We start from the raw sequence: 20,935 nt of genomic DNA, 5'->3' as shown, positions 1-20,935 counted from the left end.
CAGTCCCAGCTTCCTGTGCCTGCTGCATTGCAGAGCTGTGCCACCTCTCACCGAGTCTGGTGAGTCTGGAAAAGACTGGACATGGCACTTAGTGCCATGGTCTAGTTGCCATGGTGGTGTCAGGACAGTGGTTGGACTCGATGATCCCAGAGAGCTCTTCCAACCTGATTGATTCTGTGATTCTGTGAGTCCTGTGTCTTGAGCCCTTTGCTCTCCAGGGTCACCGCTTCTGCAGGGTGGGATGGAGGTGATGCCATCTTTGCTTTGACTATACTTTGTACCAACAGTCTTCCCCAAGAACAAGGTTCATATGGGTGCAGAGCTGTGTCTTGAGTGCAGCAGGGACCTCCTGCTATCGCACAGTGAGGGGTCCAGGTCCCACATTCATCATTATAGTCTGCTCAAGCTCCTCACCACCAAGAACCTTTCTGACGTTTTCCAACATCCAGTGAGGTTCAGAGCCAGGCACCAGAAAGGCAGATTCAGTGGTAGTAACCACCACAAAGCCCCTTGCAGAATGTCTCTCTTTGGCCTTCAGTTTCCCCACCTATACAACGAGCATGTTCTAATGGTGTGCTCTTTGAGACACGGCTGTCTGTTCTCATACAACACGGAGTTGTGGAAAACCACCAGGCAATGGCTGAAATCAGGTGAGCTGATCTGTCACATCCCAAGAGTAATCCTGGGTTTTAGGGGCTGCTCTTCTGATCTCCATGGGATCCAGAGGAGGGCGACCAAACTGGTGAAGGGTCTGGAGGGTCTGACCTACGAGGAATGGCTGAGGGAGTTGGGGGTGTTTAGCCTGGAGAAGAGGAGGCTCAGAGGCGACCTTATTGCAGTCTACAACTACCTGAAGGGAGGTTGTAGTGGAGTGGGAGTCGGCCTCTTCTCCCAGGCAACTAGCGATAGGACAAGAGGACACAGCCTCAAGCTTTGCCAGGGGAGGTTCAGGTTGGATGTTAGGAAGAAATTCTTCTCAGAAGGGTTCATTAGCCATTGGAAGGGGCTGCCCAGGGAGGTGATGGAGTCACCATCTCTGGTTTAAGAAAAGACTGGACATGGCACTTAGTGCCCTGGTCTAGTTGCCATGGTGGTGTCAGGGCAATGGTTGGACTCGATGATCCCAGAGGGCTCTTCCAACCTGGTTGATTCTGTGATTCTGTGTGATTCTGGGATGTCCCTGAGCTAGCTTGATTGGAGGCAATGTGCATCGTGGAAACAGGACTGTGCTGGAGAGGCTGGGGCAATGGGGTTGCTTCACGCGGGACAGGAGCGGTGGCAAGAGCCTGTGTGTCTGGAAATACAGCAAGAAGTGGGCTGGAGAGAGGAGACCACCTACTCCTGTTGCTGCCTGCTCTGCGAGCTGCCAGCTCTGCTGTCTAGCGCTGGCCAGACCCACGGTGTAACTGCTCATCTCCAGCCCCTCCCTGCCTTCTCTGCTCCTCCTATAAACAGCCTGGTGGGAAGCAGAGCACAGAGCCACCACAGATGGCCCCCAGTTCCATGGACAGTCGTGTCTGAGATCCCAGATAGGGGCTGTCAATTCCTTGCCTCGAGCCACCCGTGAAACCTCATTAAAAATGGTGTCCTCCCCTGTAACCCCCATCACCCCCTCCCTTCCCAGTTCGACTTGCGTGCATTCAAGCACCCTTATTAAACATGCACTTCTAAGCAAGGAGCGCTGACTTCCCCTTAATTGAGGCATAATAATTAGAGCATTAACACATTAGGAGGGTGAGACAGCATGTTTAGCTTTTGTGATTAATTATCTGAGGATTGTAATAAGTTGTTAAGACATTAATTACTCTGGCATGTTTATTGCTCTTTATTGCAGAACAGACACTTGGTAGCAGCAAGCGCTGGTGTGTCTGGAAACACAGCGAGAAGCAGGCTGGAGGGAGGAGACCACCTCCTCATTCACCAAACAGTGAGCTGCTGGTGGTGGGGACAGGGTGGGGACATCCTCCTGGGTGGACCTTGGTGACCAAATAGGTTTACTTCTTTTCCACCTCCAGGAGGTCACAGATGGATAGAAATGGTATCTGAGTCACAGAATCACAGACTGGTTTGGGTTGGAAGGGACCTTAAAGACCATCTAGTTCCAACCCGTCTGCCACAGGCAGGGACACCTTCCACTAGACCAGGTTGCTCCAAGCCCCATCCAACCTGGCCTTGAACACTGCCAGAGAGGGGGCAGCCACAGCTTCTCTGGGCAACCTGGGCCTGTGTCTCACCACCCTCACAGGAAAGAATTTCTTCCTCATATCTCATCTCAATCTCCCCTCTTTCAGTTTAAAACCGTTCCCCCTCATCCTGTCACTCCATCCCTTTGTAAAAAGTCCCTCTCCAGCTTTCCTGTAGCCCCTTCAGGTACTGGAAGGCTGCTAGAAGGTCTCCCCAGAGCCTTCTCTTCTCCAGGCTGAACAACCTCAACTCTCTCAGCCTGTCTCCACAGGAGAAGTGCTCCAGCCCTCTGATAATCTTTGTGGCCTCCTCTGGACTCGCTCCAGCATCTTAGGACAATCCTTCAGGACAATCCCTTAGGACAATCTAGGACCTGGAAGGTCCTTTCTGAACTTTTCATCTGGATTTTTCTCCTCTTTCAAATGTAGTGTTTCCTTCCTGATGGTTTGAGCTCCCCCTCATTTGGATCTTTGTGTTTCCAAGTTTGGTCAGCGTGGCTCAGTCTCTGTCTAGATTTTACCAGGAAGGTTGTTCAGAGTGTCAGCAGTGGTCAAGGAACGAACCAGGACTCCAGTGCCCTCCCTCACCCCTCCATTTGATGAATTTTCTTCTGGAGAATTGGGAGGTAGGTTAGGGAAGGGTGTTGCTATGGCAGCAGGAGAGGTTTGGACTGCCTTAGCCTGCTCTTTAGACAAAAAGCTGGTTTCTGGCCCCTAGACAACTCCACACGGGTCGATCAGATTGGGTCTAATGGCAAAGTTCAGGCTTGGAGGATGGGTAGGTCTTATGTGCTCCTGAAACTCTGATGGAGAGAAAAGGCAGACAAAGCAGCAGAAAGACATGGTGGGCCTGTTCCCAGCCTTCTGCTCTTCCTATGTAACACACGCAGTGCCAGACCCTCCCTGCCCCAGCCTCCCTCTGCAGTTATCTGGGCTGGGGAGAACATGGGAGACCTGGTGGCAGCCCCAGCTGCTGTTGTGGATGAAGAAATTTGGGAGGACGATAAAAGACAAGAAGCTATGGGTGCAGCGTGTTTGGTATAGATTTCCTTGGGGACCCCTGGACCTGACGTTTCTGGTTTCTAGGCTGTTGCAGTGTCCTCGTGTTATTGCAACACGTGCTTGTGGCTTGGGGCAGCAACTGATGGATGCAAGGGGCAGGAGGGCGGTCTGCCTCTGTTGGCTCTTGTTAGAGTTAAAACACATGATGATCCTGACCCATCTTTGTCCCCTCAGGACTGGCCCAGTGGTCTCTTTCCCCATGGCTTCCACCAGCTCGAGCTGGTGTCACCATCTCTGTTGTCTCGGTGGCTGGGGAGGCCGAATCCCTTCCCTGGGTGCAAGCTGGGATCTGCCTTGTGTCGGCTGACAGCAATCTGGTGCCCCCAGCCCCTGGGAGCCCCTGCCTGCCTCTCGCTAGCCCAGCCCAGACTTGGCATTCACTGCCAGGTGCCTGATTGCTGCATTCGTGGGGAGTGTCAGCCCGGCGTTTCCCACTCAGCTCCTGGGGACAAAGCGGGTCGTGACTTATGTGTTTTATCATTAAAAAGATAATTTCCTCTAGATGTGTGCTATAAGACAATGGCAGTGACCTGTGATCCTGGCATTGCACGGCGTTAATGATTCCCCTTTGCAGGTAATAAGCAGCAAATTTACACATTTTGGGGAGATCGAAGATTTTTTTTTTTTTTTTTTGTCCTTTTAAGACTGCTGTCTTCCTAGGCCAGACTTAATTAGCAGACCTCATTATTTCCTCAAATGTAACTTGACTTCCATTGAATGAGAATTGTTGAGTGGATGGGGAGCAGCAGAGCGGTGCTGCAATATTCATATTGTTTTAATTGCAACATTAACATTTCATGCCGCTCTTGGCATACTTTCAGGTGCGGCCCTTTAGCTCAATGCGATGCTGTGAAAGGTTGGATCAGAAAAATTAGGATAGAGTGTCTGGATTTCTGGATTTTCTTCTCTTTTTTAATGAACACAAGCCTGGATTCAATCCCCATCACTCCTTTTGTTGGGCAGAACAGGGAGTCAAGCACCCCTGAAGTGTAAATCCTTTTTTTTGGAATAAAGGATGTGCTGTAGTGCATGTTTAAATTCTCTTTTTGCAGAGCTGAAGCCCTGCAGGTACAAGAGATACATGATCCACTGGGCTGATGGCACCTCCTGGGACTTGACCTTTACTGGGTGCTGCAGAGAAGTCCCAAAATGTGTCTGGCCAGCCGGGCCATCGTCACATACAAGCTGGAGAGAAAAAAAGGTATTTCTTACTTGTCAATAACTTCCAGGGCTCTGGGATGCCTGAGGCTGGAAATGTCACTGCGAGCAGATAACGACTGGGTCAGTGCAGATCCTAAATCACAGAATCACAGACTGGTTTAGGTTGGAAGGGACCTTAAAGATCATCTAGTTCCAAGCCCCCTGCCACAGGCAGGGACACCTTCCACTAGACCAATGAGCACAGGGATTACCCTGCTCTGCCCCCACACTGCATATGGGGTTTGTCTTCCTTGCAGCGGGGTCAGACAGCACTGAAGTGCTGGGCTCAGCCTTAGCAAGCTCCGGTCACCCTCGCTGCCGTGCCGTGTACCATACGCTTGATGCTAATCGTTCCTGTACCGGACAGTGATGAGTGATGGGAGTTCCCAGCAAGAACAACTCCAGGTTCCACCCTGAAACAGCCTAATAGGGTCCCCTAATTGGGTCACTGAAAGGAGGTGAGCAAGGAAGGGCAGCCAGCAGCTCTGGTAAATGGCTTCTTGGTGTTGCTTTCTGAAGACTGTATCGCTCTGTGTGACATGTGAGCTGTTTAATTGACTTTAAAGGAGAACCAAGAGGCTGCTGTGTCCCCTTCAGCCTTTAGGAGGAAGAGGAAGGGTCGCTGGGGCTTGTTCTGTCCTGCCAGAGGAAGGCTGGGCTTTGCACCCACGCTGCTGCCTGCCAGCTCTGCCCTGGCACCGGCTTGTAGGTCTGTACTGAGGCTGGTGAGTGGGTCTGGTCTGCAGCAAGGAGCTGTGTGTAGAGGGACAGGCTCCCTCTCACTTACACTAACAAGTGCCACTAATCAGTCAACCCGCTAATGGGTAGCGTGATGTGTAAGCGATACTGCTGTGAGCTCCCCGGGCGGCTGCTCGGACTCTGGGCTGCCTTCCTGGCACTTGCTGGCAGCAGCCTGTGGATGGAACAGCTTTCTGGAAGGTGAAATCTCTGTCCGTGTGGTGGAGAGGCAATGGGAGGGTTGCGGGAGCGAGGGAGCTGCTTTGCTCATCTCTTCCATTTCAGGGAGCATCTGAACTCATCCATGCGGCTGGGATGGCAATTTGGGCTGGAAACGTAGCGGGACCTCAGCTTGGTCACTGGAAGAGCAGCAAGGGAAGAGCACACAGCCCATTTCCAGAGGCTTTCCAAAGGCTATCATGCCATCTTAGCTGGCTAGCTCTCCTAGCAGCCAAGCACGCTTGAAACCCTCTCCCGTTAGTACTGTGTGCAGTGGGATCCATGAAGTCTTGGCTCCTGTGGATATATCGCTTGGGTTTGGATTCTCTGGTGTCTAGTAAGCTGCTTGTGCTGAATGGAGCATCTTCCACTTGCTGGGATATTTATAGCATCTCTCTGTCTCCCACGTGGATTGTCTGATGTCTAATAAGGGATGATACACTACTGTTTGGAAGGTCCTAATAATGTCTCTCCTGTTTGTTCCCATGAAATTTATAGACTCTGAGACCTCTGTCTCTCTGTCAGATCAGGTTGAAATCTGTTTGCAGTGTCAGAAGTTGCTGGGGAGTGGGCAGAGGACAGACTGATGCAGCAGGATTGCTTTGCACTCCTTAGGAAATGAGCAGAGGGAGCTGTGGCTCAGATCACACAATTTGGGAGTTTGGGAAAGCAAGCTGGTTGTGTGGGAGGAAGGCGATGAGCACAGAGACTACCTGGAAGGAAAACTGCTCTGCCTCCAGCCGTCTTGTGCGACCTGCCGTGCTATGGGCACTTTCGAGCTGCCTGGGGCAATGAGTGGGAGTGCAGAGCCAGAGCGTGGCCTCTCGCAGAAAACAGCCCCTGAGGATGATAAAGGAGCAAGCCCAGAGCTCCTGGCTGGGGTGAAGAATTGCCCGGCTAAAGGATAATGAATTCCACAGCAGGAGACAGAGCGTTTCTCTGAGGCCATTCATCCCCTTTATCACCCTGCTAACAAGCCCCAGAGTGACTTTGAGAGAGGCTTCTCCGGAGCAGCACCATCCCTCAGCCATGCCATGGCTGGGTGCTGGGGGTCAGGAGTACATCGTGTGGCTGGAGTGCTCAGCAGGAAAACACAGACCACCCCCCCAAATAACAGCCCTGAGTTGGGGTGAGAGCAGTAGGGACTGTGCAGTGGCTCTGGCTTTGCTGGTGTGGAGACCATGCCCTCCTTTGGGCCATGCATGGTGCCACCGGAGAAAACTGGACATAAAAAATGAGCATCTGTCTTTTTTAAAGTACTTTTAGGCAGCGAGGGCCCTGCAGCAACCTTAGGAGGTTTGCTCTATCCTAACTCCCAGCTTGGCTGAGATTTAAGATTTATAAGGTTTATACAAGAGCCAACAGGAGTTTGGGGCCGCCAGCGCGGAGGGGAGTTGGTTCTGCTTCACTTGCAGCACAGCTGAGTCCGTGCGCGAGCCTTGCGCGGGGAGGAGAGGGCAGGAGCGATGTGCTCTTTGTAAGAGCTAATAAAAGCTAATTCATCCCTTTGCTCCGAGACAGGAGGAAGCATTAGCGGCTGGCTGAGTGCCGCCTCCGCTGCGGCAGCGTGCTGGGTGCCTCCGCCTTCCCTCTGGCTGGGAGCAAAGCATGTCCTCCCGGGGAAGGGGAAGGCATCTCTGTCAGCAGAAGCTGTAGCCACTGTGTCAACAGGCAGCCCGTGGTGCTGTCTGTAGCTGGCATCCCTCCTGGGAGGAAAAACCAGCCAGATAACCCGGGCAGGTGGGTCTGGGAATGAGGATGGACATCCCTCAGGCCAAGTTCTCGTGCTGGGCTTCAGCTCCAGAGAAATTGTGCCTTTGCCTTTGCCCCAGGGCTTGGGCCACAGAGAAAAGCACCGTCCCTGATTTGACTGGGTTACAGGAGACCCCCAAAAGGGCTGCAGCCCCTTGTGACCAAATAGGTGACCAAATAGGTGACCAAATAGGTGACCAAATAGGTGACCAAATAGGTTGGGATGCCTTCGGCAAGCACTGTGTGCTCACCTGTGCGCCGTGTGTGCAGGTAGGTGGTGTGCCACCCTGCCAGAGTGATTTGTGTCTGGGCACGGTGCACAGTGGGTGAGCGTTAAGCAGAGCTAATTGCCAGTAATTGCAAGCTTTTTATTTTTCTTCCTGTTTTATTAATTTCTCCTTCTCTAGGTTTAGCTGTTGGAGGATGCATTTTGTGTGGTCCATGGTAAGCACCCCACATCCAGGGTTGGGAGAAGATAGGGAGAGGGGGAGCAGGAGAAGGGAAAGCAAACAGGAGAGGCTGTGTTGTGTTTGGGTGTCCTCAACAAATGCTGGTGGTTTTGCAGGGGCAAAAAAAGGAGGAGATCTGCAAAGCTTTGCAGGTGGAGGGTACAGAGAGTGGGAGTCAGCCTCTTCTCCCAGGCAACTAGTGATAGGACAAGAGGACACAGCCTCAAGCTTTGCCAGGGGAGGTTCAGGTTGGACATTAGGAAGCATTTCTTCTCAGCAAGGGTCATTAGACATTGGAATGGGCTGCCCAGGGAGGTGGTGGAGTCACTGTCTCTGGGGGGGTTTAAGAAAAGCCTGGACATGGCACTTAGTGCCATGGTCTAGTTGCCATGGTGGTGTCAAGGCAATGGTTGGACTCGATGATCCCAGAGGTCTCTTCCAACCTGATTGATTCTGTGATTCTGTGAGTGCCATGTTGGGTAATTGGGTTGTTCCAGCGAGAGCAGAAACAGCAGGAGAGCAACAGTTGGTGGGGATGGCCTGGAGTGTGTTTGCAGAGCTGTGGCTCTGGAGCAGAGGAGAAAGATTGGTGTGTCATGGAGCCAGGCGTCTCCTTGAATGTGAGCAGCACACCAGCAAGAGGATTGTAATCCTAATTTTTTCTCTCCGTTCTTTATCGATAGATCTTCAAGCATTTTAAAAGGAAGCTAATGCTGCAGATTGGAAAAATTCACCTCTTGAGGCTTCAAAGACTAGTTAAAGTCAGCCAGAGGAGCCAAGGCCGCTACCTGTGAGTGCCAAGCCCCCATCACGTGCTCTCCTCCCTGGCCCCAAATATTCTGCACTCCAGGCCTTGGCCTTTCTCCCAGGCCCCTGCACTGACCAGGCTGATGATGGGGAGCTCGTTGGAGGCCAGTCGTGTCCCACAGGGTGGCTGCAGGACACATTGCCTGCTGTGGCCACGTGTGATCAGCTGGACTGCCTCTGGGAGGGGGGCACGTGAAATGGCCCTTTGAAGTGGGGTTGAATTCAGAGGAGCGCGCTCTGATCCCAGTCCGTGAGGCCTCTGTTCCTGCCCTGACCTCTCGCCACGTTACAGGAGGATTTCACTTACACATCTGGAAACATCTGGCTGTTTTGATTCTTTTGCCAGCACCATTAAACGTTGAGTTGAAGGGAAACACAATACATCACCTTCCTCGCGGGCTGCCATTCAGCCAAGAGTAACAGAGATCAGCCTTCAATCACACGGGGGCTGGAGCTGAAGGAAGCCTTCCCGAGGACACGCTGGAGAAACATTTTCATTAGCGGAGGAGAACCTGGCAGAGATGGAGTGCCCCTTCACCTCGACTGCCGGACCTCTCCCCTGCCTGGCGTTAACAGGATGGGGACGTGCTAAGGGAGGAGCTGGTGCCAGCTGCAGCACTTTAAGTGCTGGCTGCATCCAGATGTGAGAAACAGCTGTGACACGGCGGAGCAGCGCTTTTATAGCCTGGTGGGGGTGGGTTTGGGTTTCCCCTGCCTATTGCTGAGCGCTCATTGCTGGATGCAAACTGGCTGTCAGTCAAACGGAGGAAATGGGTGCTGGGTTATGAGCCACATATCTGAAGGGGCACCCTAGCGTGGGCCACAAAAAAAAGTCCTTGGGTGATAAGGTCCAAGGGTCCAGGAGGTATCGTGGGCTCTGCCTCTTGCAATATGTCTTGCAAATGTAACAGGACTGGTTTTGGGGTAGCAGAGGCTTTCTGTGCTCCGTGGAAAGCTGTTCCACAGCCCACTATCGCAGGCATCTGCTCTTAGTCTGCATCCCCCCCAGGGCAGCTGAGATTGCCCAGGACTCACTTCTGCTTTTGATGTCTCGGTTGTGTTGGAGAGACACACGCTGCACCCCAGCTGGGTGCCTGGCGCAGACCTGTCTGTCCCAGTTACTGGGAATTAGCCAGCAGGATCCTTGCAGTCGGCGTCTGCCGTCCCCCACCTCTCCTCCCTGGGGCTGGCGTGCTCCTGACAACGGCAGGCTCCCTCTCTGTCACTCACAGCTGAAGGATGCCTTGCCTGGTCCTGTCTTGCAGGTTGGAGGGAAATTGCTTTAATTTGTGTGGCACACACAAAAAAACAGCAGAAACTCTGGCCATTCTGGGTATTTTTAGCTCTTTGCAAAGGACCATTAACATCTCTTTCTCTCTCTTTTTTTTTTAACTCTCAGAAGACCGTCCTCTCTTTGGGGCTGCCTGTGGTACTGCATTAACATCCCATCTCTGTGATGAAGGTAAGCCAGTGCTCAGCACTCCTCAAGACTCCAGGTCACAGGGAGCTTCATCTCTCTCCTTGCTCTCTGGGTGCCCACCACGTGCACAGCCCTCTGAGAAGAGGCTCCCTGGCCGGGAGGGTGATAGGCTCAGAGATGTTCGTGTCTTCTGGGATGGGTTTTATCAGAAATGGGATTTGAGCTTCTTGAGAGGGAGGTGACACAGGCTGGCGACTGGGGCATTGGTTTGGGACACAACAGGTGGCTTCTGGTTTTGAAGTGTTCTTATATTAAGGTACCTCTCATTTTCAGACAAAATTAGAGAAAAACCTGGCTCCTGAGCTTTTTTCTCATGAACGCTTCACCTGCCTTGTTTTCCTTTTTCTCCTACAATCTCAGCTGGCTGAGTTTCAGTGCCAGCCTGCTGAAAGGAGAGGCACGTGCTGGCTTACAGAGGGAGAGAGGCCTGAGACAGGATAAATCTGGAGCAATGAGATTGGGGGGGGAGGCAAGACAGCTGCTTTGGCACTTTTATTATGGAGCCAGGCTGCTTGGGAATGAATCTTTCTTGAAGCATATGTTGCTGGATGACATTTCGACCAGGTCCCGGCAGTAACCTTCACCAAGCCTCGCTGCCCAGCCCTGCTCTCTCCTGTTCCCAGGGCAGGGGCTGCGAATGTCAGCTGGAAATGCTACAGGCAGCAGGGCTCCGTGGTGCTCGGTGCACCTCCGATGAGTCTGAAAGCACCCGGGCTTTGGCACCAGAAACTCTTCGGGCTTTGGTGACTTCAGCTTATGGACACATGTGGTGTTTTGCCAGGGAGGTGTTGGCTTCTGCGTGTGTTTCTCATTTCAGAAATGAAGAGGATGCAAGAGAGATCAAAATGAAATCCTCCTTGGGGTTGCCCAGAAGGATAGATAACTGCAAGGAAAGATTACCTCACGGCTCTGGAGAAGGAAGATCTACTTGCTCAGTAACCTGGTGATGAGGTACTGGCTCTGCTTCGTGCGGAGGCTGGAAGCCAGGGGAGATTTGGGGTTACAAAGAGGGCTGGGCGGAGTTTGCCGCCCTCTCCGCTCCTTTTGTGTATCACTGTCAACTTGGATTTCACGTCAAGAGAGTGATGTTATGGCTGGCGGTGACAATAGCAGAATGTCACTGGCAGAGGTGAAATATTTCCCTCTGTGAGGGTACTTGTTCCTTGCCCTTCCCCGTGGCTCCCAGTGCCAAGCGGGCCATGCATACGTGCTGCCCGAGGGACGGTGTATGCTGTGCTGAGCATCACTTTCCTCGCTGTGTTGAGAAGCAGCTCTGTGTCACTGATGCCTCTTTGCTGTGTGGGTGACCTGGGGCAGAGGGCGAACCCTTGTCACTGTCTGAGACAAACCGGGGCCCTTGGGAGCTGCCGTGTTTGCCATCATGGGGAGCACCGCACGGAGCGGGCCTTTGCCATGCTGGCACCAGCGGGAGGTCTACCAGGGATGTCCCTTCAGAGCCCCAGGGGCCATCCATGCTCTTCAGGGGCCAGACCTGAGCTAAGTCCAGGTTTGAGTGGCACATAAACGTGTTAATGGTAAGTGTTCTCCGCAGGCTGTCTCTCACCTCCTCTAAAGAGGAGCTAATCTCGTAGAAGAGCGCCTGTGCTCCAGCAGCCCCTCTGCCAGACTTCTGTCCTCGAGGGCCACTTCAGCAAAGCCTTAGTGCTGTTCTGGGTCCAGCTTTTGTTTTCCAGCTGGTTCCAGAGGAGAGGATGAAGGTAGCTGCTGCTGCCAGGCCACGCTAGAAAACGGAGGCAGGGGACGGGCCTCTTTGTGCACTTAAAGATCCAAGAGTTTAATCTGATTCTGGTTCTCTATTAGCCCTGATCCTGTCTTGCATCTTTTCCAGCTGATGCCTGAGCCTGTCTTTGTTTTGTTTTGTTTTTTTCTTTTTCCCTTTTTCCCTCACCTTATGAAAAATGGCTTTGCCATCTGCATCTGTCAGGAGTCCGCCGAGCCGGGTGTACGGCTCAGTGAATATACAAATGTGCGGTTGGATCGTGGCCCCCTCTGACAGCCCGGAGATGAACACCAAACGTGCGGGGAGAGGAGCGCGTTCCGTTCCTTCGGTGCTGCTGCCTCTGATGGTTGTTTTTCTTCTCCCGAGGAGGTGTGAGAATCGCCTTTGGGAGCAGCGCTTCCTTCTGCTCCTGTTCCGCCTTGCCAAGGTTCAGTTCTCTGCCATCCATCATCAGACAAGTCCTCTCCTCGCTCCCACATCTCAGCTGCTGATGGGAATGCTGGGGAAGGGGTAACTGTTTTACCCTGCTTTTTGCTACCAGCCTTTTCCCTCTCCTTTTTGTATCTCACCTCCCAGGCCCATTACAAGCCAAGTGCCAGGCTGGAGCTCGAGGACACGTGCCTTCGCTTGTTGGTCAAGGAAAGAGGTAAGGATGAGGTAGAGGGGAGGGGATTGTCTGACCTGACCTGAGTGGCTTAAGATGTAATTTTGATTGGAAATTTTCAGCAGTGTTGTGTGGGACTCCACATATGAAGGGCTGAAAGCACCCAAGCGCTCCTACACGTCTCGGCCTCACTGCATCCCCTTTCCCTGCTGTAGGTGACCAGAGCTACGCGGCTCTGCAAGGAGGAATGCACCAGCTACGAGATGCTCAGATGCCATCACTCTGCAGGGTCACCCAGGTACCTGAAGGGAGATGACAGCCTGCCTTGGCACCCGTGGATTTGCTCACCTCCTCCTGCCTCTTGGTTTCCCACAGTCTGGCACAGGAGCTGCTTCCCTGGCCTCGATGTACGAAGAAGCTTTCAGCCAGGTGAGCTCAGAGGAGCAGGCAGGCAGAAAATGAGTCTCTCCATGCTCTCACCAGAGCTATATGATCAAGGAGGGGCAGTCTCTGGGAGGGCAGACCCCCGCTTTGGCAGGAGGAGAGCGCAGGCAGCTTGAGCTGAGCTGTTTTTTTGACAAGCAGATGGATGTTCAGCGGGGGCCCAAGAAAACCCTCCCGCTTCAGGCTAGCTCCGAGCCCTCCAAACCAAAGCGTCGTGTTGACGTGATAAAAGCATCGCTCCATTGATGCTCAGCCTGAATTACCTCTTTCAGGCACCTGATCTGGGGAGCAGCAACCGTCCCGTCCTGCCACCGGCTCCCCGGAGCAGCCAGCTGCGTGCGTGCCATGGGGCAAGGATGCAGCAGGAGCCGCTGAGCAGCGAGGAGGCAGGAGGGCGAGCGATGGCAGGTTCCTTTGGCATCTCCACACCGCGGGGCTCTTGGCGAGCGAGCGCTCATCTGCTTTGAAAGCTCTTAGTGCTCCTGCAGGTGGGAGCCAATTTGTCTGCTCTCCTGCCCAGGTGCCATCTGTTTGTAGGCTTGCCTGTGCAGTGGATGAGCACTGCAGGGATGGCGAAGGGAAAGGGCTGCTGGGGTGGGAGAGAGGAGCCTAAAACTTTTCTCGGGTAACTTCGGCGCTTCTGGCTGCCGTTGCTTCCTCTCTCCTTGTGGCAGGGAAATCACAGCCTGTCATTTGCTGTTCCTGGAGCGTGACAGGGAGCCGAGGCACTGCTAAGAGCAAGCTATCATTTTAATGCTGATTTCCCACCATTAGCTCAGGCTGGGGCTGGCTCAGCCTGGGTGGAGGGAAGCCATTAGCAGATGGGGATGTGTGGGGATTGTTCTGCACCTCGAGAAGGGACTTCCAGAGGACAGGTGATTAACCACCACTGGGAAGATTGGTGGCAGGTGCTGGGGTCAGTCTCTGGTGAATGTGGGAGGGAGAGGGATGCTTTGTTCCAAGTTGTCTTCCTGTAGGGATTTATCAAGTGCTTCAGGCTTTGGCTTGAATTTGGTGTTGGCTGCTTGCTGCCAGCCCTCAGTGCCTTGTGACCGAGGGGATGCTCAGAGTGCTGACAAGGCTGCAGCTGGTGGCATGGTGGTCCTTTTAACAAAGGAGCCAAGCAGGGTTGGGTTTAGCTACTGTCTTTTTGTGAGGAGATCCTCAGTTGAGGAGCCTGGACATCCATGTTGGGCGATGGGCTTCAAAGCGGGGAAATTTTGAAGCTGTTCTCGAAATACCCGAGAGCAAAAAAAGAAACTTGCCCTTTTGCCGTGGGAACAAGCTCAGCTGCCCCAAGTTGGAGAGCTGGCAGGAGAAACCAGTGCCTGAGTTTGGAGTCATGAAGGAAACTGAACCATTTCCCTGCGCTTTCCAGAGGTGAGAGTTCCCACATCCAACCTCTTGGTCCATCTCTTCTAGCCGTGCTTACCAAGTGGAAGAGCCTGTGCTGCTCCCCAGCCTGGTGTAATTGCCTGGGAGCTCCTGGGGAGTTTGAATGGAGGTGACTGGTTGTGGTCGGAGTGTAGGGCTTGTTGGGGATTGTGTTGGCAGCAGTCAGAGAGGTTCCCTTACCATTTCTAGACCTGCTTGGAAACCTTGGGACTAAAGGGATGTGAGGTCGGATGCCGTGCCTGGCTGGGAAGAAACTGGTTGCCTGCTACTGAGGGGTGGCATTGTTTTAAGGCAAGGGCCCAGTAGTCTCCTGGTCCTTGGTGTGACACACCTCCTGAAGACCGGCCAGCCTGTGCTGATATAGATGTCATGGTTTAACCTCAGCTGGCAATGAAGTCCCACACAGCCACAATTGCCCTGACACCACCATGTCAACTAGACCATGGCACTAAGTGCCATGTCCAGTCTTTTCTTAAACACCTCCAGAGATGGTGACTCCACCACCTCCTTGGGCAGCCCAACGCTGTTTCCAGCACGAATCCAAAACACAGCCCCATAGCAGCTGCTATGGAAAGAATTAACTCTATCCCAGCCCAAACCAGCACACTAGACCCTTGAGTTCATCATTTCATATGGAAGCACACGTGGATTTTTTTCAGACCACTTAAAGGCCATTTTAAAACCCTTTTCCCCTCTAACAGAGATGCAGTTGAGGGACTAAAGCAGCCATAATAAAGGGAACAGTAACTGGTTAAATGGCAACAGGATGGGAAGGCAGGAGGGGACCATCCTGCCGGGAGGACATTAACATGGGGTTACATCAGCCCAGCAGCATTGCTCGCGGAGGTTCCCAGCGATTGGATCCACGTGGAGCGTGACTCACTGTTTTAGAGAGTTATTTTCATCTGAAAAAAATGGCTCCTGTCTTCTCTAGAGCCTCTTCCTCACCTTGGGCGAGGAGAGAAAGAGAAAAGCGAAGGGCTACTTTTTCGTAGCTGAGGAGAATCAAACTTTCCCTCAAGGAGCTGAGTGAAGAAATCAGTGCCTCATGTATTGCCAAGAATAACACAATCAAGTAGTTGGGGTGGGGGGGGGGGGGAATAAAATAAACCAGCGTTGCTCTTCCCAGTTCAGCACTCTGAGTAATGAGCCGCCGCGGCGGAGGCAGAGCTCCCAGGAGAGGCGTCTGTGCACAGGAGATGGACACGAGTGTCTCGGGTGGGCCCGTATCCGAAGCGATCTCTCTCTCATTTTCTACATCGGTGAGAACACGGCGCGGTGCCATCAATCATAGTCAGCCTCCCCTTGGAAAGCCACCTCCTGCCTCACCAGTGTCCCCCCTCCGCGGGTGTCCTGGCCAGCAGTACCCTCAGGCATGTTCTGTCCCTGGGGGGTTTCTTCTTGGTCACCTTTGAGCCCGCTTGTGTTTCTGCCTTCCTCCTCCTTCCACCCCCAGCACCTCTTCCTCTCCAGTGCCTTGTTTTCAGGCTGCATTTCCCTTTCTGGAGTTAAAAAAGGCCAAATACTCATTTTCTCCCCAACGAGGAGAAGGTGTGGAGCTGCCTATCCTGGGATAAAGCCCCTGCATGCTGCCTGGAGGAGGGATGGGGGTGGTTGTGGTGCCTGTACTGCTCATCTGGGGACGGGGAGGTTGGACTTCACAGCTCCTCTGAGGCTGCTCGTGCAGTAGTGGCCATCAGGGCGTGTTCTGGGGATTGCTGGTGCCTGGGCTGGCTACTTCGTCCCAGCCCCAGCTCTGGGCATGGAGCAGCTAAGGGAGCCATCTTTCATGCTGGACTGGTGGTGTGATGCAGCAGCTCTTGGTCTCTCGGTTTCTCCTTTTGAGAAGTCCTCTGCTCCTTCCAGACCTGGCCGTGTTTCCACCAGACCCAGGGGCACCTCTTTGGCAGGAGTGCAGGTGGTGGGTGTCCTCCTGAGCAGGCCCAGGCCAGATGGACTCCTAAGCTGGCCAGAAGGCCGGTGGACACAAAGCTGTGCTCGTGGCTGTTTCTTCTACTTCAGCATGGACGCAGCTGGTGGGTTTGATGGCTCTTGCTTCTCCATCTCTCTCCTGTGCTACATTGGGTGCTCTTGCTTGATTGTGGTGGCTCTTGGACCTACCAAAGCCTGGCTGATGCCAGCTGTCATGACACAAAAGTGGCTTGCAGTCCCATTTCTGGCTACATGGGCTTAAGCACCAGCTAGAACCAAGGACCGTGCTTCTTGCTTGAGCACAGCCCTAGACAGGAGCATCTTCTGAAAGAAAAACCCTTGCAGTTGCCACCTGCCTCTCAGCCTCTTATATTGGCTTCTCAAAGTTGGGAACTGCTGGGAGCTGACATGCAGGTGCAGATGAATGGCTATGACAGGCAGGGCAGAGGGATGAAAGATGGTTTTTGAAAGCATCTGCTTTCCTCTCTTCTTCTGCTTTATAACCTGTTTTTATAGAGACTGCACGAGGAACGCGGTTTTTTATTAGCAGCTTGGGAGCAGGGAGTAATAAAGATTAATTTTTTAAATAATTCCTTGCATTATCTTTTAATTTCCTGTGGCAGGGTTTGACTTTTAAATCTGCAAGCGGCGTTAACCACCGACACGCTCGTCGGTTTGGCAGCGGCAGCCCAAGGAGCGGCGGGACTTGGTGAAGGTAAGAGAGACCCCAAAGTTGAGCTTGGAGTCCCAGCCTCTCCTGGGCTGGCCACAGCCTGTTCCCTGGCCAGAAGGATCTGTTCAGTTCTGCAGCACCAGGCTCTATCTCCATCCCAGGAAAACTCAGGGGGATCTAATCCATGCTGCAGCTCATGGTGTCTGTTTTCATAGAATCACAGACTGGTTTGGGTTGGAAGGGACCTTAAAGCCCATCTAGTTCCAACCCCCTGCCACAGGCAGGGACACCTTCCGTTAGACCAGGTTGCTCCAAGCCCCATCCAACCTGGCCTTTGAACACTGTCAGGGAGAGGGCACCCACAACCCTCACAGTAAAGGTTTTCCTTCTTTTGATTGTAATGAGGAAGGTCCCCTGAGGAGGAAGGAGGGAAACCTGATGGCCCTGCCGTGCTCCTGTGGGTGATGCATCCTTGCTGGCCTCCACCCAGGACAGTGTGTGCTGCTGGGACCTGCGCTGAGCTGCGCAGGATGGTGGGCACGGGGGTTGGCCAGACTGGCTGGGTTCCTCAGTGGTCTTGCTGGCTCTGGGGGAAGGTGGTCACAGGACTTGGGGGGGAGATGTTAGGAAGAAATAACAAGAGAGTAGCTGAAGGAGAGGGGGGTGAGGTGAGAGAGAAGTGGCAGCCCTGGGGATCTGATAGAAAAGGGCTCTACCTGCTCCCTGCATCCCCACTCCATCCCAGCCTCCATGAGCACAGAAGACCTGACGCTCTGCTGGGCTTTAACCTGCTTGGGAGCCTGGCTTATGATGGAGCTGGACTACCTTCCCCAGCTCGGGTGAGCTCTTGTGTGCCCTGTAAGTGTCCCCAGAGCCAGGATGGCACTGAAGCTGGGCAGAAGGGATGCCCAGCATGCAGAGACCCCAGCCCAGCTTGCTTTGACTACTGACCTTCTTTTCATAGCTTGTTCTTCATCCTGTGGCCATGCTGGCTGCTCGAGTTTGCTCTGAACTTCTGATCTCTCTGTAGAGCAAGTGGTGGGGGCAGAGAGCAGCCGTTATGGAGAAACAGCCAGTGTGGACAGGAGCGTTTTGGCTCACGTGGGTGTGAAAGCAGCTCTAGCTCAAGTGTCTGGTGTGGGCTTTGGCAAGGCAGAGAGGAAGCTGAGCGAAGTGGGGAGCACAGTGGGAGTGTTGACTGTGACCTGGAAAGGCATTTTACTGGATTACATCACTCCTGTGTTGGAACCAGGACCGGGACGAGGGTTTTTGGAGCTGTCTGGGGATGGGGAAGAGCCAAACGGTGCATGGGGAGCGCTCTGACCCAGACAACTCGTGGCTCCCTCTGACAGATGCCATCTGGAGCAGGCTTTGTGCACGCCTGGCTGTGCTTTGGCAGCCCTCTGATGGCCAGCTCTGCTGACCCAGCGTGGGGGCACTGTGCTCTCCCTCCTCAGAGTGCTTCTCCATGTGGTTGGAAGGTCGGCCCTGCATCGTGGCAGAGGAGGTCCAAGCTCGGTCCAGCCTCACTGCTGCTCCCACATCTCCCCTTGCCCTGGGAAGAGGAGAAGCACACCTCAGCCCATCCCCATGTGTGAAGGTTGGTTGCCCATGCCAGGTCATCTGTGTTTGTTGGTATTTTTGCTGGGCAAAGCTGTCCCTGATGGGGTCTGGGTTTGCGGGCACGGTGCAGGGGGATGTGGGTTGGGCTGCTTCTGGAGGCTGTGCGACTGCCTGGCACCAGGCAGCCCTCTCGCAGCCTTAAATGTGGGTTGGGTTCTGGTTTTGTACTTTGGCAGCAGGCTGAGGTCTCATCCTGCTGGCCAGGCTTCATCTGAGCAGATCCCCTAGTGTCCAAGGGAGCGACATTCCTCAGCCCTCTCTTTGGATTCTCCATTTATTCAAGTTTTGGACAAAAAAAGGACCCTGCCCTCTGCCAGCAGAAGAAGACAGAAGTGCCTTATGGATGCTCCTGATCTCAGGAGGGAAACAGGCACAAGGAGGTGGCTCGACGCCTGTACCACTAGCACCTCGGTCACACACACATGTACGGCTGACAACCTCGGTGTCCTGACATGCTACGAATAACTTGGGGGCGTGTTTTTCAGCCAAAAGAAGCATCATTTGGTAAAGTTACCGGGTGTCAGGAAAACTGGGGGGGGGGGACAGTTCCCAACTGTCAACACTGTCCAAAAGCAGAAACCTTTCCTGGTGTGGTGGGTTCTTTGTTTTTTGGAGTCACAGACAGAAAAATGGAAATAAAAAGCAGCAGGGAGAGAGCTGTTAACAAGCTTAAAGCTGTCACAAGGCATTGGTTGGTTTATGTGCAGTGAAGGATACAAACAAGTCTTCAGCTTGTTGGTTGGAGCCGAAGAGTGGGGGGTTTTTTTTGTGTGATAAATATGTTTTATGGGTCTTTTATGGGATTTTTTTATTTTTTAAATGGCTGTCCCAATAAATTATTTACCAGGGTAATAAAAGATCAAGGAAATTGTTCCAACCGTATTGCTGAGCATCTAAATCCTGAACTTTTACTGAGGTGGAAGGACCCTCTGAATTCCTGTGGCCTTATAAAAGATGGTCCAGGTGTGCTCTTTGTCTGTAGCGTTCTTCTGGAGGCCAGGTCCCCAGCCAGCCCCAGCACTCAGCGTATCTCCAGGAGGTCCTGGGGGGCCTGACACCAGTTTTCAGCCCCTTGGCGTCTACTGCTGGAGATGGATAGCATTTCCCTCCACTGCTGCAAATCTCTTGGTAGTCTCTGACTCTTTGTGTTTCCAAAAGGTCTCAGAAGCATAATGGCCCTTCCTGGTGTGAAATGGGAGGTAGAAATCAGTCAGATGGTGGCAAGGAGTTTGAAGAACAGCCTTAGCCCCTGCAGTACAGGCTGGAAAGGCTGCTACGTAGTCCTGCAGGTAACGGGGACCTCCTTCCACCCCAGGTGTCTGGATGGGTGCGTTTCTCCTTGCTTGGTGTCAACTGGAAGGGCCAAGTTCTGCTCGCTGCTGGCCTGGTCTCCATGGCAGACAAGTCTAAAATAGCCTTTGCTGAGGTGAAATAAAAATTTATGTTGTTCCAGGCACAGAGTCTATAAATCCATCTTTTGGGGCATTGGACCAGGCTTTGAGAAGTTCAGTCACTCTCTCTCCCTTCTCCTCCCAAGGGGACGGAGGGCTGGGGGTCCTACCCAGGGTCCCCACCTCAGGACAGGGCAGATTCTTTGGCTGAATCCCAGACTTACTATAGTAAATGGGATTAGATTTAACCCCTGGTAGGGTTTAAAAGACATCCCGTTGTTAACGCGGTGGCTTTTGTAAGGACTCTGGTTGAGAAAGATACATCCCTGAGTGGTAAGCTTGGTCATAAATAAATTTAGAGGGGATTTTAGAATCAATTTCTGAGGCTTGCAAGAGATAACTCTGGAGTGGCCTTCAAAAGGGATGGTGGGTGGGAAGGGACAGCCGCTGTTTCAAGATAGCTGTCAATATTCATGGGAAGGATTATTCCTTCAGAGCCTTTCCAGAAGGGAGAGTCCTTGGGTATCTGATGTTTTGAAGTGAGACTGGATTGATCTTTGTTCCTGCTGTCTTTAGCTTATATTAATCTCATGCCTCAGGGCGTCTGCTGTCCTCTGTGAGGTCTGGGGAGGAGTCCTCATCTCCACTGATGCCTAATTTGGCTCCTGGGTTTCGTGGTGGTCCTGTCTCTCTCTGAAGTGGTGGAGAGTGGTCACAGCTGGAAACACATCTGGGGACAGGGAGCAATTTCCCTGGTGAGCCAAAAGGGAGCACAGGGCTTTATTTGGCTTCCTTCTGGTGCCTGGAGGCTTCCTCAGATCTCACAGCTTTCTGAAATAATTCCTCTGCTGTCACAAGGCCCTAGGAAATTCATGGAGCTGCTAATCACCTTCCTCATTTGCTTCCTGTGCCACATTATAGTGGTGGTTTTTGGACGTTCCTTGGGCTGGTCCTGCAGCCTGGGGCATGGCGTTGTCTCCAGACCCTTTGGTCCTAACATAAGCGCTGGGATGGAGATCCTGGCCAGCTCTGGATGTCCTCAGCCACCCTTCTGAGCTGTCCTGAGCGGGGGGAGAGGGCAGGCAGTAAAAAGGGGACTTGCTCCCCTAACCTGGGAGCTGGCCCAGCAGGGATGGACCCTTAGAGTCCATTCCCTTGGATGATGGCTGCCAAAGTTGTGGGGTATGTTGGCTGCACCCCAGAGGAGATCCATGCTAGTGCTCACTTCTGCGGCACATCACC

At 53.1% G+C, this 20,935-nt stretch overlaps 1 protein-coding gene and 1 long non-coding RNA gene across 14 annotated transcripts in view; both read left to right on the top strand.

Moving 5' to 3' along the window:
* LOC137672593 (uncharacterized) overlaps positions 1–15,130 on the top strand; it is a 99,963-nt gene extending 84,833 nt beyond the window's left edge. For 11 of the 13 annotated variants that reach the window (XM_068416930.1, XM_068416929.1, XM_068416925.1 and 8 more), the window contains 9 exons: positions 4,298–4,446; positions 8,287–8,393; positions 9,810–9,872; positions 10,708–10,841; positions 11,836–12,058; positions 12,208–12,277; positions 12,451–12,533; positions 12,611–12,664; positions 12,952–15,130. In XM_068416930.1, the coding sequence (XP_068273031.1) occupies positions 10,837–10,841; positions 11,836–12,058; positions 12,208–12,277; positions 12,451–12,533; positions 12,611–12,664; positions 12,952–13,146 (630 nt within the window). In that variant the 5' untranslated portion in view covers positions 4,298–4,446; positions 8,287–8,393; positions 9,810–9,872; positions 10,708–10,836 and the 3' untranslated portion in view covers positions 13,147–15,130. Of the gene's footprint in view, positions 1–4,297; positions 4,447–8,286; positions 9,054–9,809; positions 9,873–10,707; positions 10,842–11,835; positions 12,059–12,207; positions 12,278–12,450; positions 12,534–12,610; positions 12,665–12,951 lie in introns of all 13 variants that reach the window. The other 2 variants (XM_068416921.1, XM_068416922.1) reach the window with 2 other exon arrangements.
* A 57-nt stretch (positions 15,131–15,187) lies between these two features.
* Positions 15,188–19,750, top strand: LOC137672659 (uncharacterized). Its single transcript, XR_011049607.1, has 5 exons — positions 15,188–15,336; positions 15,941–16,110; positions 16,630–16,721; positions 18,137–18,279; positions 18,507–19,750. It is a non-coding gene; the product is annotated as an uncharacterized lncRNA (long non-coding RNA).
* Positions 19,751–20,935: the final 1,185 nt, after the last annotated feature.

This window comes from Nyctibius grandis, chromosome 21 (genome assembly GCF_013368605.1).
Source record: "Nyctibius grandis isolate bNycGra1 chromosome 21, bNycGra1.pri, whole genome shotgun sequence".
Lineage (NCBI taxonomy): Eukaryota > Metazoa > Chordata > Aves > Nyctibiiformes > Nyctibiidae > Nyctibius > Nyctibius grandis.
This window is presented reverse-complemented; position numbering and strand designations above follow the sequence as displayed.